Source organism: Arachis duranensis, chromosome 1, assembly GCF_000817695.3.
Source record: "Arachis duranensis cultivar V14167 chromosome 1, aradu.V14167.gnm2.J7QH, whole genome shotgun sequence".
Taxonomy (NCBI): domain Eukaryota; kingdom Viridiplantae; phylum Streptophyta; class Magnoliopsida; order Fabales; family Fabaceae; genus Arachis; species Arachis duranensis.
In genome coordinates, this window is record NC_029772.3 from 19,948,318 (window position 1) to 19,964,803 (window position 16,486).

Here is a 16,486-nt window from a genome sequence, read left to right on the forward strand (position 1 = left end):
CAATAGATTTTCCCTCTATAATTACAGACGGATTTTTCAAATTTTGAATACAGACAAAAAATCCGTCTGTAAATCCATTATTAAGGTTTTTTTCATTGCAAAATACACCTTTTTTCATATAAAATAAATATAAATTTAATAAATAAATTTTTTTTATCTAATTTGTATTCGAATATTTATAATATTTCAAAAAATAAACAAATTTATTGTATTATCAAACTAAAAGAAAAATACTATAAACAAGGAAGCCAATATAATTCAAAAAATAAACAAAGTGTATTGATACATCAACTATAATAATTAATAACAACTATACATTAACAAAATGTGTTGATACACCAACTATAATTCAAAACATAAACTCAGTGTATTGTTCTTATAGCATTATAAGCATAAGCTAAGAAGCCACCAAGGAGGCCAAGAAGGTTGAGAGTTCCCATAAAATCTGGAATCTCATATTGCTAGATTAATTCTGTCATTACAGCCATCATTGATATTTGGAAACTCCATTGATAGTTGCATGCCTTTTCTCCTTCCTAGTAATGCAATTCTCCAATGGCTTGTTCAGGCTGACAACCGTTCTAGCTTCCTCGATTAATATTCAGACACACCTTAAGTTCCTTGCTAATCTTCAATGGAGATTAGTTTGTATTATTAAGGGTTTAATTGTAACAAGCTTTAAAGCTTAGTAAGCTCTAGCTTAAGGGGGAGTGTTGGAATAAAGAAGATATCATATATTTGAAAGGAAAAGACAACAAATACAAAATACTTGAAAAAAAATTATGTATCCATTCCCATATATATATATATATATATATTTTTTTTTTCGTATAAGCTTTTGATTACATGGTTTTCGTATAAGTTTTTGTTGAATTTTTAATTGGACCCTTCTTTGTCTATTCGGGTGAACTTCACTTCCTTTTAGTGGAAGATAGTAGTGTTGTGTTATACCATATTTATCGTTACCATAATAAAAATGTATGCATATTACCACACTCTTCATGAGAGTTTGCCACATTCTTCAAGAGTGTCCTTAAAAATACAATTATATGTAGCTATAGTATTCACCCAATATGCGCATTACTCAAGATCTACTGTGATGAAAAAATATCTGTTATTATATTAGAATGTTCTATTAAATTCTATTTCTTAAATTTATCAATAAAAGGTAAGATTATTTGAATCTAACTTTTAATTTATGTATATAGGTGGCACTAAACTATCTACTGGCAAACTTGGGAAACAAGTATTCAAGGACGGTGGGAGTGGTTGATCTTGGAGGTAAAGCTTATAGTCATTATTCTCTCTTTTCCTCCTCTCCAATCTAGTCCCACAATCTTAACAGAAAGTATTAAGCTAAACAAGGAACAACACATACCAAAGCCTGAACTCCACCAGCTGCTGCGATGGCTTCCCTGTTTCTATCATCAAATGACAAATTCCAAAGGGCACCAGCAGCTTCTTGCCTGTAATAATACAGACACGGAAAAAAAATTCTTATTAAAAGAGGAATGGATTTAGCTTTTTTTCCACAAACTCTTTACACATTTTAAAAAAAAAAAGAGCACCCTGGTGCACATGCATCCTGTGATAACGCAGGGTTTGGGAGAAGGAGCGCACCTAGGGTGTAATATACGCAGCCTAACCTGATAATTACATGAGAGAGAGAGAGAAGAGATCGTGTAAGTTGAACAAGTGCCTCAAGAGCACTTGCTTCTTGTCCAACAGCAGCATTGTTACTATTGCTATCTCCATGAGCAGCTAAATTAGCCAATGCACGAGCAGCCTAACATGTATAAGAAGCAACATTAATTATTGAACCCCAATTTTATCATATTCCCTATATGGAAAGAATAAGAATCGACAAAACATACAACCGAAGAATCAATATTTATTTAGTGTTCATCTTGACTTATATTACCAAGACAAATGACATAGGGAATGACATAAAGCACCCCTTAACTAGATTGATCATCATTGCTGTTGGCTCTATTTGTCAGATCCTTACTAAGACATCCTATCCTTGTTTTGCAATTTGCACATGACCATTGACCAGAATAAGCACCATTTAAAACACAATTAGATTACTAATTAAAAAAAAAATACCATAAGTTCCAAGCTTTATTTAGTAGGCATAATATACCTAATAAGATAGTTGTAAAGCACAAAAAAATATGAGATCTATTTTAAGTCTTCAGAGTAATCATAAACTCCAAGAAAACTCACCAATCTACCTTGAAATGGAGTCCTTAAACCAGTTATAGGAACCTAGATGTACAAATCACACAATTTTAGTCCATAGAAGGGGGCCTAGACCAGCAACCACACTATATTCACTGGAATTTAATTCTTCCCACATAAATGTTTGGCTTTGATTCACTAGTCATTACCATGTTCCTTAAATTCTGTCTCTCCTCGGGGGTCTAATGAACAATCATATCTAGAGAATTATGTAGGAAAACCTCGTCATGTAGCAGACCTACCTGACATAGGAAAGATGACAACAATGATATGGGATTGCTTATTCTTGCCTGCAGACTATTAATAAAAGTAATGCATATACTTTTACTTTTAAGTTCACAATGTGAAGGAAAAACATGCAGGGGATTAGATCAATTACCCAAAATGCTGGCAGAGCACACAGCATGTCTAAAGTTCCCCCATCAGCACCCCTCATTTTCATGTACCTCTTGAGCCTGACCTACACAAAATTGAATACTTGGCCAACTTAGTAAACAGAAGGTAGATATACAAATTTCTTTGATGTTATACTTGTAATATGCTTTACTTGTAATATGCTTTAATCTTATCTCTTAACAACTATTTTTGAATTTGTGCAACCTTATAATAATAGGACACACCTTTTTCCTTAGACGGATTTTTCTTGCGGCCTCTCTGTTTTGAGCCAAACGTCTCAATGTCTGATAGCAAAAGTAATATAAAAAAATAATAAATGTAAAAGAAGATAACATATCTTCAATAATGCAGAAACTATATTACAAAAAAATTTAAACAAGCAGGAGAGAAAGTATATAAATAATTAAATAAAGAAAGGGATTAAGAATTCAAGATCAAAATCAAGAAGAATTCGTTACCGCTGTAGCTAGTAGTTCGTAACAGATTAACAGCTACGCATTTTTATATATAATAAGAAAGCTAAGCTGACATCACTACAACACTATAATAATCTCATATATGAATTCAGTTTAGTTTCAATTCACAAATCTCGTCCCTCTTCAATTCACGCATCTCGTACTAGAATCTCTTCATAGTGTCAAAGCTTCAAGTTGAGAATCCATGGCTGGTGCTCTTATTCCTCATCAATCAAACACTACAACCAATTCTAGTTTTACAACACCAATGTTAGATAAATTGGATGAAAACTCTTTTAAAACATGGCAATAACTTGCCTTACACGTTATCACTGAAAATGATTTGGGAGATCATCTTCATCCACACACTGAACAATTTGAATTAGAAGCTGCAAGGATTCAAGGAACGAAATCAAAAGCATACAGAGAATGAAAATTGAAGGATCATTAATTAATGACACGGTTACTATTCAAGATTATTTTTCTAGAATTTCCAAGATCAAGATTTAGATACTAAAAACACAGTTGAATAATATAAAGCTGTAAGGCATTACTGTAATAGAGTACTTAAAGAAACCTAGTTATTTCTCGTCTCAATTGGATACACTCTTGCTTTGGAGGATCATATCAATGCCATTACAGAAGGTCTTAATGAGGACTATGCACAGTTTATATCCTCAGTCATGACCAAGCCAGATTCAATCTCTCTTGTTTATCGAAGTTGAAGCTTTGTTACTTATTTATGAAGATTTGAATGAAAGATTCAGAAAAACAAACTTGAGATCTGTTTAAGCAAATTATACACTAAATTACAGTGTAACAGCAAAAATTATGGTCCTATGGTAACAGCAAACCCAATTTAATCCACAAAGAGACACCAATGCAAACTAACATTCTCTAATCCTAATCAAGTAAAAGCGTGAACAATCCCATAAACCTAATAAATCCAAACACAAGAATATTGATAAAGAGAGCAATTAATCAATCAGGAATGAGGAATGAATCCGAAAACTCTAGATCAGGGAGAAGCAGAAACCTGGAATGAATCAGGCATTGACGGTTTTAGGGATGACGGGAAAGGTGGCGCCCTTGGATTGGGAGTGATTAAGGGAGGCTCGTTCCTTGATCTTCTGCATCTGAAGCATGCGCTCCATGAGGAGCTCGTACTGGCACTTCTCGTAGGAGTGACGCTCGTTCTCGCACTTCCATGGAAGGTAGAGCTCGGCCTGGCGGCACTTGTTGAGAGGGATGAGGAGGTGTGCGCACTGGTCCCTGAACAATGGAGCTTCGGTGCGACAGAAGTTCAATACAACGGAGGTTCGGTGCGACGGCGGTGCAAGGCTAGAGGCGCCGCTGACGGAGTATTTGGAGGAGATAAGTGTGGAGAAGTAGAAGGATCGTGATTGAATAGAGGAGCTATGAGTGATAACCCTAATTTCAATATATTTTCTGACGGAAACTTTTAAATTACAGATGGATTTTTCGTCTGTAATAATTTAATAAAATGCAATTTTTATCTATTTAATTACAGATGGATTTTCCGTCTGTAACTATTTTTTATTAAAAAAAATTAATTTTTTCGATAGAATTATCGACGAATTTTATTTTTCGTCTGTAATTTTATGCTAATTCATTTTTTTATTTTCCGACAAAAAATTCTTCTGAAATTCTGTCTGTATTTCCGTAAGATAAAATCCGTCGAAAATATCCGTCTGTAATAACTAGTTTTCTAGTAGTGAGTTTGCCATGAATTAAATCTTGCATTATTAAAATAGTTAATAAGAAAAGTCAATCAGGAAAATAGATAACTCTGAAGCCTTAATTATTTTCTCCCATATTTTATTCCCAACCTATTCACCTGCTGTCTTCAAACTCTTAATTTACTGTTTAATGTTCTTTGAACATCCAACACTCTTTTCTGTTTGCCTAACTAAGTAAATCATTTAACCATTGTTGCTTAGTCCACCAATCCTCGTGGGATCGACCCTCACTCACCTAAGGTATTACTTGGTACGACCCGGTGCACTTGCCGGTAATTTTGTGGTTTTAAAATACCGCACCAAGTTTTTGGCGTCGTTGCCGGGGATTGATAGTGATTAATAACTATCAGTTGTTTGATTGCTTAGATTAGGCGTTTTAGTTTTAATTTAATTTAAATTTTATTTAAAAAAATTTCAAAAAAAAATCTGTTCTGTCTTCTTTACTTTCCTGTTTACCACATGGTACGTTTAATTCTGTTTGGTGTTTTATGCTAAGAAAAAATAATGGAGAGAGATCACATGGGTTACTACTCACACCCAAGTAGTGATTCATATTATGTTGGATGGAGAAACTATCCAAATTTTGGTTCGCAAAGTCAAAACCAAAAAAACTTCAATGTTCCATGTTCCAACTATCAAGAGCCACCACCTCCATATTCATACCAAGAACCACCATCTCCATATTCATATCAAGAACCATCATCTTTCTATCCATATCAAGAACCGCCATCTTTCTACCCATACCAAGAGCCACCATCTCCTTATTCATCTCAAATACCATCAGATCTTGAGCTTCTCATGAAAGAATTCCTACATGATATAAAGACAAGTGTAAAAAATGTAGAGAAATATGTGTAGACGATGATTAAGAACCAGAAAGAGGAACAAGCAAATTCCTTCTCAAGAGATACAATGCAAGATCATATGAAAGAAAGTGAGGAAACCAATCAAAGGAGTTTATACTCCAGTGAATTAGAGAACTTTCCACCCTCACATATGGAAGAAGAGGAAGATGCATAACCTCCCATGCCCTTGGTAAGCAATGAAGAAGAGATTGAATTAGAAGAAAGCTACCAAGAGGAAGAGGTCGAAATTGAGGAAGCTTGCAAAAAGGTAGAAGAATTCAAAGAAGAACACAAGGGAGTGGAGCTTGCAAGACCTCTTCCAAAGCCATCACCATCCAATACAACATTCAAGTGGGTAAAATTTCTATCCTTAATCTTTACTTTCCCACTTGAATATGGTCTACTGGAGATGGATGGTCAACTTAGAGCTCTTTGTGGCATTAAGAGTAAGAGGAAGATGGTTAGTGGCAATAGTTGTCAAGCAAGGTTCAATATGGTTGCATGCTTCAAATTGAAGTGCAAGGATTGGTGTAGAGCTCAATTGAATGGGTCTAGAAGGTTGTTTGGATATCTCTGTAAGAATTTAGATCGCTTGCCACCCGGTGGGAACAATGGAGATCCAAAAGAAGACGGGTGTAAAAGCAAGGTTTGGGACCTTGGAATTCATTCCCACAATCAACACTCTTGGGGCCTTGTCACTTGCTTCAACTTGCTCGAAGGCGTTATGCGCCTAGCTTGGAATTTCGGTGGCCATTGGAATTACAAACATTGGTGGAGATTTCTGGATCAGTACAAGCACAAGCCACCATGACAAGGAGCTCACCACATGTCCAACTTAAGGACTTTAACTAAAAGTGCTTGGTGGGAGACAACCCACTGTGGTATGACCGCTCCTTTTCATTCTTGGTTATTTTTCGTAGTAGTAGTTTTCTTACTTATTTGATTTTTATTGAGTTTTCACTATTTTTCTGATCATGCAGCTATTTTTGAACAGGAATCGAACACTTAAAAAAATGAGCACACGACGCGTACGCGTCATATGTGTGTGCGTGAAAAATAAAAGTGAACAGAGAGTTGCGCGGGAGTGGCGAAGGAAGTGTGCCTTGCGCACAAATTGGATCACGCGTACGCGTCCATGACGCGTGCGTATCAATTACAATTTTGGCACTCCACGCGTACGCATCAAGCACGCGCACGCGTGGATGAGTAAAATCGGCGTAAAAGGTGTTTAGCCAGAGAGTTATGCTGGTGTGGGGCTGGAATTATGCTGGGCGCACAATACCCACCACGCGGACGCGTCCTTGACACGTACGCGTCATTTTCCTATCCTGGCCGTCCACGCGTATGCGTCGCTTGAGGTTCGTGTGATCCACGTATACGCGTGCCTCACGCGTACGCGTCGCATGCGACACCCAATTAAACCACCTCAGCGCCTGATTTCAAATCATCCCCCTCCTAAATCCTAACTCTCTCTTATTTTTTTATCTTTTTATCCTTCTTTAATCATATTGATTGCTTTCATATCCCTCTCTGTTTGCATTTCTTCTTTGCTTGAGGACAAGTAAATCTTTAAGTTTGATGTTGATGCTTCGCTTATGGCTTTTTTGTTTAGCACCAAAGGGTGATGAATATGCTTCAGGAAGGAATGAGATGACCACCAGCATAACTAAGGTGGTTGAGTTCCTTTCATTCTATTTCTCTTCCGTTTCTTTAGTACTTTTAGTCAAAAAAAAATTCTCATGTATTGCTCACTAAAGCTTGAATTCAAAAAAAAAGAAGTGATGTATTGCATGAGAAATTGAGTTATATTTAAGAGTAGTCTTATTTACTTAAATGTGGTGGTATTATTTGTGATTTTGAATGCATGACATGAACAGTGCATATTTGAATTTGAATCAAAGGATGTTGATGTATAAGGAACAGGAATTTAGAGAATTATTATGACTTCTCTGAAAGAAACAAAAATTTAATCCTTGAAGTAAAAGAAACAGCGAAAGAAAAAGAAACTATAAAAGCAAGGTCCAAGGCTCTGAGTATCAATGACTAGGGAGGTCAGACATGATTGAAATCTCAAAGAGTTGTTTCCCTAGTCATATGCTTGTGGTGTGATTGTGTCAAGTAATCCTTGAGACAGAACACTTAGAGTCGAGACCAAGTGCGTTTAACTGTAACTGAGTATGCCAAAGGCTTTGAGCACCACTATCTGAGAGTAACTGAAAGAAAAATCAGAACTTAAAGGAAGTTCCCAACTTAAGTGCTTGTGGTGTTTCTGTGTCAAGTAACCCTTGAGACAAAACATTTAAAGTCACGGCTAGGTTCAAGGCGCAAAGCACCAAAGATATATATATATTAAAGAAAATTATGCTGTGTTCAAGGATTAAACTGGAGTATAAAGATCAGAGAATTCATAATATGATCCGGATTCTAATTCCGAATGACATTGACATTCCTCTGATTCAAAAGAGAGTGAGATGCCAAAACTGTTCAAAATTACAATGAATAAACTCCATTTTAAGAATAGACTTGAGCTTAATCGAACTCTCATTCTCATGCAAATTCACATCCTAAGCCTGAATTATTTTAGTTGCTTGAGGACAAGCAACAATTCAAGTTTGGTGTTGTGATGCGTGAGCATCTTTCTCATCTTTTCCTAGTGAATTTGCATTTAAATTGTTAAGTTTAATCAAGAATTAATTGTCTTTTAGCCACTCAGGATGCTACTTTGAGTCTTGTTCAATTCTGTTTATTTTAGGTAGCATTCTGCTGGATTTGATTAAGTTTATGCAGCACAAAAATTAAAGGAGATGACAGCGAGGAGCGACGCGTGCGCATACTTGATGCATGCACGTGATTTGGAGCTTTCCATGGCGACGCGTGCGCATGCCTGACGCGTACGCGTGAAAAGCGAAGTTGCACAGCGACGCGTACGCGTACGCATGACACGTAGAATATACCATCGACGCGTACGCGTGACTGACGCGTACGCATGACATGCACCACATGCAAAAAACGTTGGGGGTGATTTCTGGGCGCCATTTTGGCACTCAAGTAAGGCGCAGCTCTCTGCCAAGTTAGGTGCGGATCCAGTGAAGCCAAGTGGTCCCCACGTTACAAGGCGTGGATTGTTTAATTGATTCTGATTCAAATTTGAATTTGAAAATAGGAAAAGATATTATCTTAATTTTAGAAATTAGATTTTAAATTAATTAGGATTAGTCATAAAAAGGAGAAACTTTTTTTCTTTAGGGGGATCCCGGGAGGATTCCATTCCATCAGATTGGAACTCAATACATTTTACCTGAATCCTTATTTTCTCTCTCAATCATGAGCAACTAAACATCCACTATTAAGGTTAGGAGCTCTGTCTATTGTATGGATTGATATTATTTTTTTCTATTTTAATTCATGTTTTGATTTATATTTCAATAATTATTTTCGTTCTTTATTTTATGAATTTGGGTGGAACGGAAGTATGACCCATGTTCTAATTGAGTTCTTGTATAACTTGAAAAAGCTCTTTACTTGAACAACAGCTTGAAAACATATTATCCTGAATTTCTAATTGTTTGTATTTAACGGAATACGTGACATATAATCCCCTTATTTTTGGATAATTAGGATTCTTGTGGCATATAAACTGGAATTTGATCATCACCCTCTAATTGGAATTAATTGACCAAGGAATTGTCAGTTGATGAATTTTAGAGGAGACTAGGAAGGTCTAAGGAATTAGGGTCTAGTCACAAATAGTTTGCCATGAATTAAATCTTGCATGATTAAAATAGTTAATAAGAAAAGTCAATCAGGAAAATAGATAACTCTGAAGTCTTAACTATTTTCTCTCATATTTTATTCCCAACCTATTCACTTGCTGTCTTCAAACTCTTAATTTACTGTTTAATGTTCTTTGAACATCTACACTCTTTTCTGTTAGCCTAACTAAGTAAATCATTTAACCATTGTTGCTTAGTCCACCAATCCTCGTGGAATCAACCCTCACTCACCTGAGGTATTACTTGGTACGACCCGGTGCACTTGCCGGTAAGTTTGTTGTTGTAAAATACCGCACTATATTCCCGTCACTTCAAGTCTTTTCAACTGGATATGGAAGAAGTTGATTTTCACAAGTTAAACTAAAGCTCATGACATGTGACATTAGTGAATGGGACGTCTAGTTTGGTTTTCTTTTAACTAGATAATACTCTTTACACTTAAAATCCAACAAATCCACTTCTACCAATTTAGTTCCCACTGAAGAGAAATTCAATTCCTTAAGGTGCTCTTTTGGATTCCATCCTTTTACCCAATACCTTTAGGAAAAACTTGACTCTTTTTTTATCATTTTTTAGGTCATTTAAAAATTATTTATGTACAAAAAAAATTATATTTTTAGTACACAATCAAAAATAAAAAACATAACAAGACAATTAATATAATAATCCAACAACAAAACAAGAGTTAGAACTGCAACCTACTAATTAAAACAACAACCAATTAAAACAATAGTTGCAATCTCTATTTGGTCATTATTTTGCACAATTATTTTTAATTTATCCAAATATTCATCTAAGTGATTCTAAAAAAAATTAAGATCGATCTTAAATAAATAAACTAAATTATACTGATTTAACTAAGTAAAAGAGGGAATGGACGTCTCTAAATCTGAACAATAAATAAACAAAGAAAAAGCAAGAAAACAATCATTATAAATAGAACATTGATATAAAATTAATTTTATATTTTCGTAAATAAATTTGTTAGCATTTTAAACTTTTATCAGTAAAAGTAATAACTTTTCTAAAATTTTATTTCTTTAAAGAGGGACATGACTTGTCATTATGTTATATGCATATAACTTTTATAGAAGATTCTTGCATTTATATTAATAATGATATAAATGTACTTATGAACATGTGTATTTATATGAATTATTTTCAATAAGATTATACGTAATTTAATTTCAAATTATGTATTTGTTTTAAAGAAAAAATTTATACGGTTTTCCAAACAAAATAATTAGGATAACTATGTAAAGTTGTAAACACTCCTGGTCTCTAACTATTATATAGATATATAAAAAAGTTCACATAATATTCTTATTTCAAAATTAATTTTAATATTTTAAAAATTAATTTTATTTTATATAATATTATTTTATTAATGAATTAAAAGTCTAATTACATTATGGGTATTATAGAGTTAATAGGTGTAATTTTGATTTTTGTACAATATTATTTTATAGACTCACATATATTAGTTTTGGTTTTGATTAATCAGTTAAAAATTAATTTTTTAGAATTTGATTTGTTAACAAAAATTCAAATAAATATAGTTATGATTTTTAAAACTATTTCAGAAAACGGATAAATTGTAAAATGATAAATGATAAATTGTAAATTTAATTTTAATATATTATAAAACGGCTACCTTTAAAAACATTATTTTTTTAAATTTAATTTTTCTATAAATCACGTTCTTAAAATATGACTAAATAAATATTTTGTGAAAAGATATTTTATAATAAAAAATGTTAGGTATTCAAATCTTTTAAATAACTAAGTTTATGTTAAAAATAAAAACTATATATTCACGCGTCCCTTATTTTTTTTCCTTTAACGATCTTCTTCTTTTTAATGTCTTTTAATATTTTTCTTTTTTTTTCTTCTCATTTTTTTATCATCATCATTATTCTCGCGTTATTTTTATTTTTTTAAAATTTTTGGTGCAAAACACATAAATTTTAATGTCGCAAAAATTTAGTGTACTATGCTTAAAAAATGTGTGTGTTATACTTTAAAAATTTATACATTACGTATAAAAATTTATATACTATACCAATAAAATGTGTACTATACAAAATACTAATGTATCAAAACAAGTTACAAACTTAAAACTCAAAAAATTTGGTTAAATTCTATTGAAGTTCTAGTTAGTTTTTTGACTTGATCTTAGATGAACTTATATATAAGCGTTTTTAGTTGTAAAAGATACAATAATTTATTTTCATAATTCAATTTCATCTAATTTTTTTCTACTTAAATTCTTTTCTACATCTAGTGCACAATTTTATTTTCCTCTTCTATAATTCAAATGTATCATTATTCATTCATGTAATACATAAATTTTAGTGTACAACACAAAAATTTTAATTCATAATACATAAGTTTTAATTTGCATCATAAAAATTTTTAGAAGATTACATAATTAAAACATTGACTTACTCATTAACAAAATATATTCGAAACAAAATTTATATATTATATTTTAAAAATTTGTGTTATATACAAAAATTTATATACTATATCAATAAATGTACTATATACAAAATTTTACGTATTATACTTCAAAAAATTGTGTATTATACTTTAAAATTTGCGTTTTCTCTAACAAAAATTCAAAAAATACAAAAAATACAACTCAAAAGATGCAAAAACTACAATACGTTCTAATTGTACACTAGTAAAATACGTGTCGACACATTTTTTAAGAGTATCTTTTATTAATAATAAACCAAATTAATTAGATTTAATTGAATTTAATTATCAAACAAATTTTTACAGATAACATAACTGTTTTGTAATTTATCTTAGGTGCCATATATATAATAAAAATTTATTTGAATCCTCTAAATTTTAAATTTTTATTTTAGAAGTTAAAATTTGATCTTTAATTTTTTAAATATTTTTTTTTATATTTTTTTAATCCTAAACTCAAAATTTAAAGAATCCAAATCATATAATGATATAATAGATAGTTTCACTCATCGAAGCGCGGAAGCTTGATTGCTTTTACTTAAAATCTAAGATCGAGATAAATTATTACCGCACGTCACGGAATTAGGCACGCGAATACATGGAACATGAATTCAATGGAATCAATGGGAAAACTAAGCCGATACTGAATTGACCAAACTATTAAAGAATCCATACACTTTGGTGATTTGATCAGAGTCATAGTATAGTGGTAGTAGATCACACATTCTGAATGAAAAAGATATTCTACGAATAATAATGACACCCTAAACAGATTAATGCTAATTCACAAATAAAGCTGATGAAAGATGTGACTCAGCCCTCAATCATCCAAATCTTATTTATTCTTCAGACCTCAAAAACACGCGTCCAATAGGCAACAGCAGCATAGTGCCGCTAAACTGCAAAATATAACACAAATTAAATCTTTTTTTTACCAAAAAGGATCTCAATAAATCAAAACTTGAAACAGTTACTGATATGATCAAGAGTTCAAAATTGGCAAATAGTTAATTTTCTTTTTTAAAACCTTTGACCAAAAGAAAAACAAAACAAAAATTGAAGGAATGGGCGATCCGGAAGGTCTTAAGAAAAAGAAAGAGTGGGTTCTTACCATCCTTCAAGAAAGCCAGCTTCTTGTCTAGGAGGAGGTTGTTGAGCATACTGTGGAGCATACGCTTGTTGTGGAGGATACCCTGGTTGGGGGTACCCTGGTGGTGGGTACCCTTGTGCTGGAGGGTACCCTGGAGGTGGATAAGCATCCTTTGGTGGATACCCTGTCAAAACCAATTAAATTCAAGATCCCCAAATAAAAGACCTAAATATGAGGAATCAAGCAGAAATAAGAGATAGAGGGATTACCCTGTGGAGGAGGAACACCCACTGGTGGTTGTTGCTGATGATCGTAGTAGCTCATGTTGAATCTGATGTATCGTCTTTTTCGCAAGCACCTGAATGAATTTCAAACACGAATTGTTCGTGGGAGAGGATCAGGGATTTATATATATAGAGAGAGAATCAAGTTTGATTGGCGGCGGGAGAAAGTTTTTGATTGAAAGAAAGAGGATAACACACACGGAAGTTTCGTCTTACCTTCTCGTGACTGAACCGACTCAGGAAGCTAAATAAGGAATACGCGTTCAACTTCAACGGACTGCAACGGCTCCAATAAATATAAAATCGCTTCTCAAAATATTCCAAAAACCTTTATGTGAGAGATAAAAGAAAATAAAAAAGTAAATTAATTGCTTTTGTGTCGCCTTCGCCAGCATACAGTAGTTAGTTTATAATAAAGTATTTAGTTCGTTACGAAAAAATTATTTGAAATTTAAGATTGTTATATAATTCAATTATTGTGATAATTTAAATATTTAGTTAGATTGAAATGTTAAATTTACAGTGAAGTTAATTTTAAAAATTTAAATATTAAAGATGTATTTAAAAAATATTGGATCATGCCTAATATAATTTAATATATAAAAATTTAGGTGAAAATTCAGGTGCAGTCGACTTCATGTGAAGTTGATAGTTGAGAGCCGTTAGATGAAAATTTAGTCAAATCAGTCAAATCATCTAACAGTTCTCAATTATTAACTTCATGTGAAATCAACTGCACCTGAGTTTAACTTAAAAATTTAATATACTATGTATTTTTTTTTTCTAGTGTTGTTTTGTTTTTTCTTTCTTCTTCAACATGTTCTTTAAACTAAGAATCATATTATTCAATTAATCTCTTTTACTCTATTTTTATTTTTTTATTTTATTCCTTTTTTATGCTCTTACTTTCTGCTTTACTTTCCTACTTCACCCATTTTACATATGATGAAACAGAAATGACATTTTTTTATTTTACGACGACAAAGTAAAAATAGAGATTTTTCATTTTACAAATGATCCATCAAAAATTACTCTAATACGATATTGATAAATTTTTAAATTAATAATTAAATAATAAATCAAAATTAAAATTTTAATTTTAAATTATAAATTAAAAATTGAATTTTATTAACTATATAATTATCCTTATTATAATGTTTAAAAAGTATTGGATCATGCCTAATATAATTTAATATATAAAAATTTAGGTGAAAATTCAGTTGCAGACGACTTCATGTGAAGTTGATAATTGAGAGCCGTTAGATGAAAATTTAGTCAAATTAGTTAAATCATCTAACAATTCTCAATTATTAACTTCATGTGAAATCAGCTGCACCTGAGTTTAACTTAAAAATTTAATATACTATGTATTTTTCTTTTTTTTTCTAGTGTTGTTTTGTTCTTTCTTTCTTCTTCAACATGTTCTTTAAACTAAGATTCATATTATTCAATTAATCTCTTTTACTCTATTTTTATTTTTTTATTTTATTCCTTTCTCATGCTCTTACTTTCTGCTTTACTTTCCTACTTCACCCATTTTACATATGATAAAACAGAAATGACATTTTTTTATTTTACAACGACAAAGTAAAAATAGAGATCTTTCATTTTACAAATGATCCATCAAAAATGACTCTAACACGATATTGATAAATTTTTAAATTAATAATTAAATAATAAATCAAAATTAAAATTATAAATTAAAAATTGAATTTTATTAAATATATAATTATCCTTATTATAATGTTTAAAAAATATTGGATCATGCCTAATATAATTTAATATATAAAAATTTAGGTGAAAATCCAGGTGCAGTCGACTTCATGTGAAGTTGATAGTTGAGAGCCGTTAGATGAAATTTAGTCAAATCAGTCAAATCACCTAATAGTTCTCAATTATCAACTTTATGTGAAGCCAGCTGCACCTGAGTTTAACTTAAAATTTTAATATACTATGTATTTTTCTTTTTTTTTTTCTAGTGTTATTTTGTTCTTTCTTTCTTCTTCAACATGTTCTTTAAACTAAGATTCATATTATTCAATTAATCTCTTTTACTCTATTTTTATTTTTTTATTTTATTCCTTTCTCATGGCTTTACTTTTCTACTTCACCCATTTTACATATGATAAAACAGAAATGACATTTTTCTATTTTACGACGACAAAATAAAAATAGAGATCTTTTATTTTATAAATGATTTATCAAAAATGACTCTAACACGTCTTCTTCCATTTCACGGATGCTGTATCTAAAATAATAACAAAATTTATTTTGGCAAACACTTCATATAAATTTGGAATATTTTTGCATTGTGCCATTGTGAAAAAGCTTAATAATTCGAATATGGATTTAATTTTTAAAATTTTTTAATATTATAATTTTAAAATGTTTATCAATTTTATAAAATTTGTACTAAATACGATGATTTTACTATTTAAATTTTGTTATAATTTTTTATTTTATGTATTTAATTTATTTTTTTAACATATTGAAATTTTAATTTTATTTATTTTTGACACAGTGGTATAATCAAATTTATGCATTTAAATAATTTATTAACTGATAAATTTCGAATAAAAAATATTATATACACCTAATCGTAAATATTTATACTATTATCTTTTAGAATAAAATTAAAATAATAAAATATCCCTTACATTTATTATTATTATTATTATTGAAGATTTATTAATTAATTAATAAAAAAGATTTACTATACATATAAGTCATTTTGGTATACAATTCTATACAAGTCAACTTAAATTCAACAAAAATAACTCTCAATTTAAAAAACGTGTAAACACGTGCTTCCTCAACTTTGAATAGTGCGAAATGAGAAAGGTTCTTCTTCAACGTTTGTATTCCACGTTCTTCCTCCAACTCCTTCTCCTTCTCCTTCTTCTTCTTCTCCTTCTTTGTATTCCTCCTCATTTTTCTTCGCATTTACATTTTCATCCTTAACGTGATTTTTTTTATTGTTGCTATTGTTGCTGTATTTTTTTTCTCTTCTTCTTTCTATTGATTTTGTAACATTATGTATTTTTTTTTCTTTGTTTGATTTTTTCCCCCAGAAAGAATTATAAGAAAACGAATTTAGAAGATAAGGAAGAAGAAGCAGTAGAAAATGAGAAGGAGGAAGAGGAAGAGTTTTGAATTGTGCA

At 31.3% G+C, this 16,486-nt stretch overlaps 2 protein-coding genes across 7 annotated transcripts; both read right to left on the reverse strand.

Annotated features, from left to right (window-relative positions):
- Positions 1-257: 257 nt before the first annotated feature.
- On the reverse strand, positions 258-4,295 carry LOC107481136 (protein ARABIDILLO 1-like). 5 transcript variants are annotated; one of them, XM_052258038.1, is made up of 6 exons: positions 4,129-4,295; positions 2,862-2,921; positions 2,621-2,701; positions 1,647-1,786; positions 1,379-1,466; positions 258-629 (listed from the first exon to the last, which is right to left on the reverse strand). In XM_052258038.1, the coding sequence occupies exons 1-6, from the start codon at positions 4,144-4,146 to the stop codon at positions 582-584; spliced, it is 435 nt and encodes a 144-aa protein (XP_052113998.1). In that variant the 5' UTR covers positions 4,147-4,295; the 3' UTR covers positions 258-581. The 5 variants fall into 5 exon arrangements, with proteins under 5 accessions (XP_052113998.1, XP_052113995.1, XP_052113996.1 ...); XM_052258035.1 differs by having other exon boundaries at positions 2,862-3,481; positions 4,129-4,181; XM_052258036.1 differs by lacking the exon at positions 4,129-4,295 and having other exon boundaries at positions 258-620; positions 2,862-3,477.
- Positions 4,296-12,571: 8,276 nt separating this feature from the next.
- Positions 12,572-13,674, reverse strand: LOC110279430 (protein CYSTEINE-RICH TRANSMEMBRANE MODULE 13). 2 transcript variants are annotated; one of them, XM_021138883.2, is made up of 4 exons: positions 13,542-13,674; positions 13,311-13,399; positions 13,063-13,225; positions 12,572-12,850 (listed from the first exon to the last, which is right to left on the reverse strand). In XM_021138883.2, exons 2-4 carry the CDS (start codon positions 13,363-13,365, stop codon positions 12,805-12,807), a joined length of 264 nt encoding a protein of 87 aa, XP_020994542.1. In that variant the 5' UTR covers positions 13,366-13,399; positions 13,542-13,674; the 3' UTR covers positions 12,572-12,804. The 2 variants fall into 2 exon arrangements, with proteins under 2 accessions (XP_020994542.1, XP_020994540.1); XM_021138881.2 differs by lacking the exon at positions 13,542-13,674 and having other exon boundaries at positions 13,311-13,521.
- Positions 13,675-16,486: the final 2,812 nt, after the last annotated feature.

Coding starts and splice junctions, on each gene's coding strand:
- LOC107481136 (XM_052258035.1), bottom strand. CDS start 2,972: ATGTTATCTTCTTTTACATTTATTATTTTTTTATATTACTTTTGCTAT. Junction 2,702..2,861: donor AAATCCGTCTAAGGAAAAAG/GTGTGTCCTATT, acceptor AATTTTGTGTAG/GTCAGGCTCAAGAGGTACAT. Junction 1,467..1,646: donor CTCTCTCATGTAATTATCAG/GTTAGGCTGCGT, acceptor GTATTATTACAG/GCAAGAAGCTGCTGGTGCCC.
- LOC110279430 (XM_021138883.2), bottom strand. CDS start 13,365: ATGAGCTACTACGATCATCAGCAACAACCACCAGTGGGTGTTCCTCCT. Junction 13,226..13,310: donor GGGTGTTCCTCCTCCACAGG/GTAATCCCTCTA, acceptor TGGTTTTGACAG/GGTATCCACCAAAGGATGCT. Junction 12,851..13,062: donor GCTGGCTTTCTTGAAGGATG/GTAAGAACCCAC, acceptor TATATTTTGCAG/TTTAGCGGCACTATGCTGCT.